At 53.6% G+C, this 12313-nt stretch overlaps 3 protein-coding genes across 4 annotated transcripts; 2 read left to right on the forward strand and 1 right to left on the reverse strand.

Annotated features, from left to right (window-relative positions):
- Positions 1-27: 27 nt before the first annotated feature.
- On the reverse strand, positions 28-2311 carry CIDEB (cell death inducing DFFA like effector b). 2 transcript variants are annotated; one of them, XM_049898683.1, is made up of 5 exons: positions 2271-2311; positions 1807-1951; positions 822-971; positions 392-585; positions 28-211 (listed from the first exon to the last, which is right to left on the reverse strand). In XM_049898683.1, the coding sequence occupies exons 1-5, from the start codon at positions 2309-2311 to the stop codon at positions 79-81; spliced, it is 663 nt and encodes a 220-aa protein (XP_049754640.1). In that variant the 3' UTR covers positions 28-78. The 2 variants fall into 2 exon arrangements, with proteins under 2 accessions (XP_049754640.1, XP_049754641.1); XM_049898684.1 differs by lacking the exon at positions 822-971.
- A 2427-nt stretch (positions 2312-4738) lies between these two features.
- On the forward strand, positions 4739-6041 carry LTB4R2 (leukotriene B4 receptor 2). The gene has a single exon (XM_049897518.1). The coding sequence runs from the start codon at positions 4739-4741 to the stop codon at positions 5795-5797; it is 1059 nt and encodes a 352-aa protein (XP_049753475.1). The 3' UTR covers positions 5798-6041.
- Positions 6042-7824: 1783 nt separating this feature from the next.
- Positions 7825-11419, forward strand: LTB4R (leukotriene B4 receptor). The gene is made up of 2 exons (XM_049898358.1): positions 7825-8219; positions 8807-11419. The coding sequence occupies exon 2, from the start codon at positions 8816-8818 to the stop codon at positions 9866-9868; it is 1053 nt and encodes a 350-aa protein (XP_049754315.1). The 5' UTR covers positions 7825-8219; positions 8807-8815; the 3' UTR covers positions 9869-11419.
- Positions 11420-12313: the final 894 nt, after the last annotated feature.

Genomic DNA, 12313 nt, shown 5'->3' on the forward strand with positions numbered 1-12313 from the left:
AAACCTGATGCTGTCACACTTCTAGCAGTGTGTATGTCTCTTGGAACAACTTTTGGGGTAGAAGCTCAGAGACCCTTCTCAGTAGGCATGGAGGCGGCCCTGCCGCTGCCACTGCTCAGTCCCCTCCACTACGTGGCGCAGGGTGGAGGAAATGCCCAGCAACATATGGCCCACGCCTTGGAGCAGTGTGGAGATCCAACGTAGGAGCTCCCTGGAGGGCAGAGATGAGGGAAAGTCAGATGGGTAGGGGAATACTGGGGGAGGCTATAGAGCCGGAGGGTAGGGGCCCTCCATAGCAAGAGCTAACTGAGGGTAGGTGGGTGCTGGAGAAGGAATTGTGGGGACTGCCCAACTGTAGGGGCAGGGGAAGTGTGACATATTGATCTCTGACCTGAGTATTTTCTTTGGGCCGAGTCCTTGAAAGTCACAACTCATGGAATACAGCCCGTAGAATGTGGCTTTGATGTTCAGGCTGCCAAAGAGGTCTCTCGGGTTTTGCTTGTACACATCGAAAGTGATGCGGGCGATGTCCTTACTGTGCTTGGGCTTCTTTCTGCCCAGGCCATATGACAGCATTCCGCTGTGCTGGGTACACAAGTGAATGCAATTTGGTCTGCTCACCCTGACATCCACCACTAATCCCCATCAGTACTGGATCAGACCCACCCTTGCCTGGAATGTCTGTGTACCATAAGATGTCCTTAATAGCTCCACAGCTCTCCAGCCCCTCTTCCCCCAAGATCATGGTTAGGCTAAAGAAGAAGCCAGGAAGAGCTATAAAGGATGGGTGGCCAATAGCAGCCTTAGGGTGGGCCTCTCACCCTGGTGGGGCTCCAGCTCTGCCCTGACTCCAGCACCATCAGGCATGTGTCATCCTCCAACAGCTGAAAGAAGTCCTCACTCTCCACAGTGGTCCCATCCTCCTCTAGCACCAGTGTTAGCACTCCACTCAGCAGCAGGGTCTCCAGTGCCTATACAGTGGCAGGAAGCAGGAGGGAAGGGTTGGAACTTACCCCAGGTGCCTCCCCTCTCCAGCTACTCAAAATCCATCTGTTGGCCTAGACACTGGTTGATGCCCCAACTCTACTTTCTGGCCCTTTGCCATTTCTTCTAATGGCTCTAGCTCTAAGTCTTCCAGTTGTTAGAGGACCCTCATTAGGGGCTGACCTTTTTTCCTATTTGCTCATGTTTCACCACTACCATGTCATCATCATCTTTTCCTACTCCTTTTCTAGCCACTCCTACTAGTTTGGAATTGAAAAGCTACCAGATTGTCTTGAAGTTCATTCTTCTGTCTTATTTAGAGAGCCTTACCTCATTCTCTCCTACCCTCACTGAGCTCTCCAGAACTGTTTTCAGTAATCATGATATTTAACCTTTTTTGAGTCCTCACTATGGCCCAGTATCTTTGTAGCACTTTACATGCATTATCTTTGATTTCTTTCAGCTACCTTCGGAGGTGGATTATATTAATCCCTTTTTATAGATGAAGAAACAGGTTTTGATAGGTTGAATAACTTTCCAAGGAAGTGTTAGAATCAGGGTTTGATCTTGATTTGTCACAGAAATCACCATTCCATACTGTCTTGAGTTCCATCCTTCCAGCCCTCCCTATCCATCGATCCCCCCACCCCAAACAAATTGACCCAAATGCAGCAGAGGCCATTTGGCTCACACTCCGTTTAGCCCCCAGAGAGAGGGCAGCTATGTAACCTCACCGTTTCTGCTCCATCCTTTCACGTTCTCGTTGTTCTCTAGCCCCTTGGCTGCCCCTGCAATAGGAAGCCAGGGACTCAGCCCACTCACCTTGTCTAGCAGTTCCTGGCGGGTGGCAGCTGTCAGACCTTTCCGGTTGGTCCGCTTGTGATCGCAGACACGGAAAGGCCTCTCGGGTGGTGGAGCTGAGTTCCAGACCCTACGGCCAACCTCAGAGCTCACATTGGACACTGACCTGGTAGTTGGAAAGAAAGGTCAAGGAGGAGCAAGGAATAGTTTGTTCAGTACAATGGGGGTAGGATGGAGTAGCTAGAGAGTTGGGTTGGGAGGGATCTAGGTTTGCAGATTAGAGAAGCCAAGGGAGGGAGGGAGAGAGCACAAGAGGGTGTTGGGGGCAGTGGTGGTTCCGGAACTGCTCTAGCCCACCGGGGAAGTGTGGGGTTGGGAGGAGAGGAAGCGGTTTGAGTAAGCAAGTGTCCAAGGGGCCGAGTGGGGTTTTGTTGTCTCAATCACATCCCCAGAGTTAGAGGGTGGAGAGGAGGCTTAGAAATCACCTGAGCAGGCCGCTGGGGTTCAGGGCAGAGAGGTACTCCATGGTGGTGGGAAGGAGTAGGGGAGGTTGCCTCTCCCCAGTGAGTTCTGGGTTGGGTGGGTCTCTGCTGTACTGGGGCTGAAATGTTGGTGTTTTCTGTTACAAAGCTGATATCCCAGCCCCAGTGAAGTGGGGAATGAGTCAATCCTGGACTCTGGACCCTCTGCCTGGCCTATAAGAAGGACAAAGTCCAAGAGGAGGGAGCGGGGGAAGGGCCTAGATGGGGTCCTGGATGAAGGATTGAGGCCTAGACTTGCCCAGAAAAAGCCACAGAAGCTTGTGTGTGTTTCTGGTGTGGGCATGTATTTTGAGAGTAAATGGGAACTATATAAGAGGATGGCTTGTAACCTCTGGTGTTTTTTCTTTGGAAGAATGTTTCCAGGGAGTTTTCTGGCTCCTATCTGAGAAGCTGCATTCTATGAGAGCAGCGCTGTATGTGCTGCCACCTACCGGAAAAACCATAAGCTGCAGCTTTAGGGGAAAGGAGGCAGGGGCTTGGAGAAAATGAGGGTGTGCTTGGGTGGGGTGTGAGGAGAGGCTGGCTTTGTCTGTGTCCACTGAAGTCAGGGTGTCTCCTTGAAGCCTAGTCACCAGGATTCTGTCTGGGATCCTGACCTTCCAGCTGTCCTTCTCCTTCCTCCTTGGCCCAGGGGAGGGGCTGGCTCAACATCTCTCTCACGTCATTCACCAGAACCGCCTGCTTCAGCCACACTTGACTAGTCATTTTCCCTCTCACCTTTCTCCTTTTGCCGCTTACTTATTGTGCATGAAGGAGATGCAGATTTTGGGGGGAGGGAGGAGGAGGTGGAGCTCCTTCGATGGCAGCAGGACTTCAGCTCTTGGTGCCCTGTGTCCTTTATCTCTGATTTCAGCTGTAGCTGTGACGGACAGTTGTGTGGAAGCGCAGACTCTCACACACGGTGAAACCCTTATCTGAGCACAAGTCTGTTTTCCTGCCTGGGAGCCTCATCTGAAGCTGAGGCAGCTCACTCAGCCTCTGACGAATACAAGCTGGATGTGTGTATGGGGCTTAAAGCCTCTGGGGCAACCCTCAAACAATGGGAGCTGGGGGTAAATGCCCCAGTCTTCTGTCTTTCTGGAAGGCACTCTGTATGCTTCTTGGAAGTTTCCAATGGCTCTTTCTAATGGAGACCCTGGTGGTGTAGTGGTTGGGTGCCACGGCTGCTAACCAAAGGGTCGGCAGTTCGAGTCCGCCAGGTGCTCCTTGGAAACTATCAAGCAGTTCTACTCCGTCCTGTAGGGTCACTATGAGTCAGAATCGACTCGACAGCACTGAGTTTGTCTTTTGTTTTTTTTTCTTCCTTATCTTACCCTGCGCCCTGAGCTGAACTCCCAAATTCAGGATTACTTGTACCTAAGCCTTTAACCCAGACTCTGCTTGGACAATGCTCCTGGTGTCCTGGCTTCCAGGGAACCCTCAGTACTGGCTATTGGCTGGGCAGAGTACTTTCATTCCCCTTCCTTCAACTCTATCCATCTCTGAGGTCCCTCTGAAATTTCTTCATTTCCAAGCTTTGCTTGACCTCTCCATCAGAGAGGGCTTTTTCTTCCCACTGCACTCTGCTTTATTCCTGCCTGGTGCCCTGGTGCAGCAAGGCAGTGTGGTCTCTTCGCAGTTCTGTGCTGACTCCCCAACCAAGTTATAAGCTTCTTACACCTCTGTGGTTCTTCCTGTCCCCACACCCCACCCCAGAAGGTGGAGGCTGGGGGGATTGGGGCCAGAGCTGGGAAAGGAATGCAAGCAGAAGCAAGACCTAGGATCAGGATTCAGCAGGATGCCCCTACTCGCCTCCATGAGCCCTGAGCCCTATCTGTACTTCTTCAGCTGATCCTGTTTCCATGTGGAGGCAGGCTCTCACTCGCCTATACCTGTTAGAGGTGGGAAGGAGTGGGATGAGGGAGGGGCCCCAGAAAAGGCACAGGATGAGTCCGACCTAGTCCCTCCCCATTCTCACCTCACTCTCTGCAAATGTGACAGGCACAGGACTGGAATAGGCACCTTGCCCTCCACTGCTTTGCCTTTCAGCTTCGCCAGGCCTCTTGTGGGCTCCCAAACTTGCTTGCTCCCAGCTGGGTAAGTGGATCTGCCGTTGTACCTTTACTACCCCCTGGACAAAGGAGGGGCCAGGCTAGAGGGGTGGAGGTAGTAATAGCCTGGGAGTCAGGACAGGGGGTCTGGTTCCCACTGGGCTCTGGGAAGAAACCAGGAGTTGAGGTCAGTTGTGTGGGAGCAGGGAACCTGGGTTCCAAGAAGGAGTAGGGCTTGAGTGGGACTGGGGTCTTCAAGGCAGTCAAAGGCCCCAGACAGAAGAGAGGCAGGCTGCAGGGGGCTGTGGGGATGCAAAGTCCCGTCTCCCCTGATATTAGGCACCTTCTATGGCACCTTCCAGCCCCCCACAGCGCACAAGAATGCCCTGCTACAGTTTTCCGGGGAACCAGACGCTACTGAGCTCGAAGGCCTCAAGAGCCACAGGCACCGCCTTCCTGCTGTTGGCGGCACTGCTGGGGCTGCCCGGCAACGGCTTCGTTCTGTGGAGCTTGGCTGGCTGGCGGCCTGCAGGGGGGCGACCACTGGCGGCCACACTCGTGCTGCACCTGGCGCTGGCTGACGGCGCGGCGCTGCTGCTTACGCCGTTCTTCGTGGCCTTCCTGGTGGGGCAGGTCTGGCCGCTGGGCCCGGTGGGCTGCAAGGCTGTGTACTACGTGTGCTCGATCAGCATGTACGCCAGCGTCCTGCTCACCACCCTGCTCAGCCTGCAGCGCTGCCTCGCCGTCACTCGCCCCTTCCTGGCGCCCCGGCTGCGCAGACGGGCCCTGGCCCGCCATCTGCTGCTTGCCGTCTGGCTGGCCGCCCTGCTGCTCTCCATCCCGGCCGCCGTCTACCGCCATCTCTGGCCTGACGACGTGTGCCAGCTGTGCCACCCGACGTCGAATCACGCCGCCGTCCATCTTGGCCTAGAGACCCTGACCGCCTTCGTGCTTCCCTTCGGGCTGGTGCTCGGCTGCTACGGCGTGACGCTGGCTCGGCTGCGAGGTGCCCGCTGGGGTGCCAGGCGACACCGGACGCGGGTGGGCCGGCTGGTGAGAGCCATCGTGCTAGCCTTCGGCTTGCTCTGGGCCCCCTACCACGTGGTCAACCTTCTGCAGGCGGCCGCTGCGCTGGCTCCGCAGGAAGGGACCTTGGCGAGGCTTGGCGGGGCAGGCCAGGCTGCGCGGGCAGGAGCTACGGCCTTGGCCTTCTTCAGCTCTAGCGTCAACCCTGTGCTCTACGTGTTCACCGCCGGGGACCTGTTGCCCCGGGCAGGTCCCCGTTTCCTTACTCGGCTTTTCGAAGGCTCTGGAGAGGCACTAGGGAGTGGCCGCTCAAGGGAGGGCACCATGGAGCTCCGAGCTACCCCTCGGCTAAAAGTAGTGAGGCAGGGCTGGAGCAATGGGGACCCTGGGGTTAAGGTGGAGAGGGACACTTAGGGATGGGACCTTTGACACCAAACCCTACACCTGGGCTTGCCCTTTCCCAGCCCCTTCCATTGCCCTTCAGAACTCAGGGAACCACCTGGACATTTAGGGAACACTTCTCTGACCACAGTCTGTCTGGGCAGAATTATACACCTAGGGCAGGCACAGGTTTCTCCACACTGAGGCATTGTGAGGGTGCTGATGGTCTGTGTTAATAAGTGTCGTGTGCTTGCAGGTTGACATGTACCCATGTGCCAGCACTGCTTGGTTCTTGCCAATAGCTATGTGAAATACATTGGTCATCTATTAGGCGATGGCTTTAGAGTTTGCTCCCCCTGGTGGTTCATCATGCCTGAGTTGTACTGAAGCCCACCTGGTTCTTTGGTTGGGCCAGGCCAGGGCTAGGCACTGCCAGCCTTCAGTGGCATCTTGGCCTGCCCTCCCCAGCCCAGGTGGCCTGGTTCCCTGACACTTTTGAGTTTGGGGATGTAGGGGACATCCATGTGCACGCATATGTGGTCACTAGGGTGACCAACTTGTCCAAGTTTGCCCATGACTTGCCCAGTTTTAGCATTGAAAACCCTGCATCCCAGTAACTCCCTCAATCTCTGGAAAACTGAGATGGTTGGTCATCCTGTTCCTGCTTTAGTGACGGTTCACACCTCCCAGGCAGAGGTGAAGAAAAAGCCAAGGAAATCTAGGCCCCAGGGTCATGCCAGGGCTGCTGTGCAGTGCAAAACTGGGTTGGAGTGGAGCTCTGAGCTTGGGGGCAGTGAGTATGCTTACAGCATCTAGTCCTAGGCAAGGGAAGGAAGGCTAGCCAGGGAGATGAGGGTGGGGAGCAGCTGAGGAAGGGAGGCAAAGACAACACAGTTTCTATCTGAAAAGGCCTGTGTTTCACCCCAGAGGTCTGAGCCGAAAGCTTCTATCCTTGAACAGACTGTTGGTGCTTCCCCCTATCCTCACACACTGGGGAAGAGGTTCCCTAACTTCCTCTGTCGCATATCCTGTCTCACACACCCTGTGTGGCCAGCAAGCCCTTCCTCAACTCTGACCTCAGTTCTTGCTGTGGTTTCAGCTCATTTCTTTTTCATCATATCCTCTGCCTGACAGCTACTGGGTCAACTCTGCTCTGCCTGGCTTTTCTCAAAGCTGAGCAAGTGGAGGCCTTGGAAAGGATAGGGGTACTTTATTGACTACTATTACATTCTGCATCTTTCCTGAGAAGTGACAGGGAGGAAGTGTGTTGGAAGTGAAGCGGGGAGGCTCACAATCAGATTGGAGGAAGAATTTTCCAATTCTTGACTTCTGTGAGAGTGTGCCCTCCTAGAAAGGAGAAGGTGACCCTTTGGGAGCAGTTTGTCTTTCCACATTCCTGGTTTCCTCTCTTGGCAGGGTGGGCATGGGCATCATGGTCCCTGCTCCTTCATTCCTGCCCCCCCATCCTCAGCCCAGCCTCTATCATCCTCTTCTTTCTCGGTGTGACTGAGGTGGAAGTGGATGGTAGGCTGTGGGAAGGTGGAAAGAGGTGGTACCACACCTCCTTGCCTAGTGCCCAGATCTTAAATCCCACCTTGGCAGACTAACCACACAGGGAAGCACAAGACAAGTGCTTGGGCAAATTAAAAAAAAAAAAAAAAATGGGAAGAAATTGGCATTCTGTTTGGAGATCTTTGAGCTCTGGCTTCTTCTAAAGAAAATGGATTACTGGTTGACCTGGAATGTGTAATCAATCCCCTGATGTGAGGGGAGGGATGGGGGGTGCTTGAAGAGGGCTCTGGGTTTCCTCCCCTGCTCTTGGCTTGAACCGAAGCCAAGGATAGGGTGCTGTCCCCTTCAGCATTTACCGGCATCCTTCTTTTAAGTCACGATGTTACCTAACCCGAACCCAGAACTTAACCACTTCTTCAACCTACACTTCCTATTAATCTAAAAATCTACTTTGTTCACAAAAAAATAAAGCTACCCGGAATTCTGGCCTCTCAGTCTGAGCCTGTTCACCTTCTCTTTCTTCCTTCTGTCATCCTATATGACACAATTTCTTAGTCTGTCCAATTCTCCAGTCTAGACCTGCATCTTGGGACCACACCCCAGCCTACTCACTCCCCCGCCTCCTTTTCCTCTGACTGTCCCTTCCTAGGTTCTTCTCATCTGGCTCCACCCCTGAGGATTCTTCACTGGGCTCTCCTGGAACACAGAGACTATTTTTTTTCTACTAGTGAAGGGAGGGGTGGGGGTTTCAGCCCCACCCTAAGGAAGATTCATCTTCCCCCCACCTCCTGCTCCGTGGTACTTCCTCTCTGGCTGACTTAGCTGACAGCACCCAGACCTGGGGCTAGGCCCCGGGCACTGGGACAGATCTGGGGATAGGCCACACCACCCTGCCCTGACCCTGGGATTGGCACCAGCTTCCAACCAGTACTTGGCAAAGCCTGTAAGTATCCTGGGTGTGCTGGTGGTGGTGATGGGGTACCGCTATGAGAGAAGGTGCAAGGAGAGCCTGCCCAGTGATAAACGGAGTTGGCAGGATTCATTCTCACTGCCTGCCCGCTAACTCCTTCCTATCTCTGGCGGACACTGGGCATCTGGGGAGAGTGGATAGGTGACTGGAGGAAGTCAATGGGACTGAGGGGGTTAAGGGCCTGGCAGGGGACAGAGCAGCTAGCCTTTAAAGGGATGTAGCAATGGTGAGGAAAGCCCCCCAGTTTGTTTCTGGGTTTCAGAGCTCCTAACAGGAGGCTGAAAGGCTCTGGAAATGCTGTTGCTGCTGCTGTGGTTGTATATTTTGCAAGTATGTCTGTGGGCAGGAAGGGGGCCAATGGCCTGGTTAGGAAACCAGTCTTTCTCTCTCCCAAGACAGATCTCCAAGGTTAGTGGGCAGTGAAGGAGACAGTGTACTGCCGAGGTGCCTCTGAGGTTGCTGACCTTGGAAACAGGCAAGGGTACTCAGGCTAAGTGAGTCCATAGTGTCAGGAAACCCTTGGTGCCCTATCCTCATTGGGGTGTCCACCCACTCTCCAGGTCCTTGCAATGGCCATGAACACTACATCTCCTGGAGCAGCAACCTCACCAGGTGTCTTTTTCCAACCGCTGGCCATCATTTTACTATCACTGGCACTGGTTGTGGGGCTTCCTGGCAACGGATTCGTGGTGTGGAGCATCCTGGCAAAAATGCAGAAGCACTCCGTCACTACCCTGCTGGTCCTGAACTTGGCCTTGGCTGACTTGGCCGTATTGCTCACTGCCCCCTTTTTCCTTTCCGCCCTGGCCCGAGGCACCTGGGACTTTCGACTGGTTGGCTGCCGCCTCTGCTTCTATATCTGCGGGGTCAGTATGTATGCCAGCATCCTGCTTATCACGGCCATGAGTCTGGACCGCTCACTGGCAGTGGCCCGCCCCTTCTTGTCCCAGAAGCTGCGCACCAAGGCGATGGCTGGGCGGGTGCTAGCAGGCATTTGGGTGGCGTCCGTACTGCTGGCCACGCCCGTCTTATTGTACCGCACGGTGGCCTTGCAAAAGAACAACAGGAGCCTGGCCTGCTTCATGAAGTACCCTACTGAAGGACACCGGGCCTTCCATCTGCTCTTTGAGACCATCACCGGCTTCCTGCTGCCCTTCCTGGTCGTGGTGGCCAGCTACTCCGACATCGGGCGCAGGCTGCAGGCCCGGCGCTTCCGTCGCAGTCGCCGCACCGGCCGCCTGGTGGTGCTCATCATCCTGGCCTTCGCTGCGTTTTGGTTGCCCTATCACGTGGTGAACCTGGCCGAGGCGGGCCGCTCGCTGGCCGGCCTGGCCGCCTGGTCCGGGCCAGCGGGGATGCGGCTGCTCCTGACCCACAAGGTGCTCATCGCGCTCGCCTTCCTGAGCAGCAGCGTGAACCCTGTGCTGTATGCTTGCGCCGGCGGTGGCCTGCTGCGCTCGGCCGGCGTGGGCTTCATAGCCAAGCTGCTGGAGGGCACGGGCTCTGAGGGGTCCAGCGCCCGCCGCGGGGGCACCTTGGGCCAGACCATGAGGGGCGCCCCCACCTCTCCTGACCCTGCCCCCACCGAGGATCTCACTGCCTCCTCCAACCCTCTAGAGTGAAGCGAACTGAACTAGGCCTGGTGGGTGGTGATGGAAGGATGCTCACTTTCCTCCTGGTGGAGGGCCCTCCTGCTGGCCTGACCCAATTCTGTACCCCAAGGAGGAGAATGAGAGTGGGGGCTTGAGCGGAAGAAGAGAGAAGGAGGGGCAAGTGGCCGCCGACTGAGAAAGCCTGCTCGGGCCTGGCTCTCAATGGCAGCTTTACAATTAAAACTGAAATCTGAAATTGGGTCAGCATTGTGAGTGGGGCTTGTGTGTGATGGGGGACTGAGTGCTCACAGGTGGCCCTTATGACATCCCTCTGAGTCATTGAGAGTCACATCCTTTAATTCCCCATGATTTTCAACTCTGGAAGGACTAAAAAAAAAAAAAGGTAACAAAAAAAAGCAAACCGTTGAGGTGGAGTCCCATGTGTTACAGAGTAGAACTGCTCCACAGGGTTTTCTTGGCTGAAATTTTTAGGGAAACAGATTACTAGGCCTTTCTTCTGCGGTGTCACTGGGTGAATTTCAGCCACCAGCCTTTAGGTTAATAGTCAGACTTGCCAGGCCTTTCTTTTTTGGCATCACTGAGTGGGTTCCAACCATAAACCTTAAGGTTAGTAGTCAAACAAAAGCCATTTGCATCACCACTGGGACCTAAAAAAGACATAGAAATCATCCCCTCCCGCCCTCAGATGATTCTGAGGCAGCTAGTTTGCAGATCATACCCTGAAAAACGGAGGTCTACAGACTACTAAGACTCCTAAAGATGCTGATCAAGGAAGGCAATGTGAACTCATGACTCCAGACTCCCTGACTCAGGGGATCTTCTGATAAAACTTAGCGCTACTATGACACCATCTACCCCATAGCCTGTGACAGCTATTGTTCGTGCGACTTTCCAATTTCCTGCAATAATCTTCATCTCTCAGCAGGAGATGGTCTTGGAAATCCCCATCCTTTCCTCCATCTCCCAAGGAGGTCTCATTTGAGAGCCAAATCATCAGATCTTATTCCCTAGAATTTGCCCATCAGCATCCTGCCAGCCCCTAACACACGCCCTGGCACAGGGTGGGGCCTTCTGTGGCCACAGTTACCCCAAGGAAATAAAGATTCCCAAAAGTGAGAGGGATGAGTCATTATTTCCTATGTGTCACTGTTGTCTTAGACAGCTTTGCCTAGCTCTGTTCTAACAACATTTTGGGAAGATGGCAGCAGCAGTGGAATCTGTACTTATGGAGTCTCTCCAAAAGAGCAGCCAGGGAAGCAAACTCAAAAATTCATGTGCCTGTAGTTAAGAACTGCTTTGGGTGAAGGGAAAGACAACACTCAATACAAGGAAGGTCAGCCTAATTGGACTGGATTAAAAGCAAAGAGGTTTCCGGGATAAAGTGAAAGCTTCAAAGGTCAGCGGAGCAGGGGCTGGGGTCTGGGGAACTTGGTTTGAGGGGACTTCTAAGTCAACGGGCAAAATAATTCTATTATGAAAACACTCTGCATCCCACTTTGAATTGTGGCGCCTGGGGTCCTAAATGCCAACAAGCGGCCATCTAAGATACATCAATTGGTCTCAACCCACCTGGAGCAAAGGCAAAGGAAGAACACCAAGGTCACACGACAACTAAGAACCCAAGAGACAGAAAGGGCCACATGAACCAGAGACCTACATTATCCTGAGACCAGAAGAACTAGTTGGTGCCCGGCCACAATCGATGTCTGCCCTGTCAGGGAGCACAACAGACAACTCCTGAGGGAGCAGGAGACCAATGGGATACAGACCCCAAATTCTCATGAAAAGACCATACCTAATGGTATGATTGCGACTAGAGGAATCCCAGAGACAATGCTCCCCAGAACTTCTGATGGCACAGGACAGGAACCATCCCCGAAGACAAATCATCAGGCATGAAAAGGACTGGTCAGTGGGAGGGAGAGAGATGCTGATGAAGAGTGAGCTAATTAAATCAGGTGGACACTGGAGAGTGTGTTGGCAACTCTTGACTGGAGGGGGGATGGGAAGATAGAGAGAGAGGGAAGATGGCAAAATTGGCATGAAACGAGAGACTGTAAGGGCTGACTCAATAGGGGGAGAGCATGTGGGAGAAGGGAGTAAGATGTATGTAAACCTACATGTGACAGACTGATTGGAATGGTAAATGTTCACTTGAAGCTTAATTAAAAAAAAAATTAATAGCAAGAAAAATTAATCAATAAAAAAAAAATTCATGTGCAACATCTACAAGAGACTTAGAAGTCCAGAAAGCCCCAAAATATGAGCAGGTGGGAATAAGCCGTTGATGTTCCAAGACCCACTTGGAACATCATGATGTGTAAAGAAGGGCCTAGAAGGAATCAGGGGGTATCTGATGGATCTGAGAACAGGGGAATTCCCAAATTGTCTACCGGTACTCATTGGAAAGCATGGTGGGGCCATCTGAGAAGAGAAGCTGAAACTGGGAGGGAC

The sequence above is a fragment of the Elephas maximus genome, chromosome 10 (genome assembly GCF_024166365.1).
Source record: "Elephas maximus indicus isolate mEleMax1 chromosome 10, mEleMax1 primary haplotype, whole genome shotgun sequence".
NCBI lineage: Eukaryota > Metazoa > Chordata > Mammalia > Proboscidea > Elephantidae > Elephas > Elephas maximus.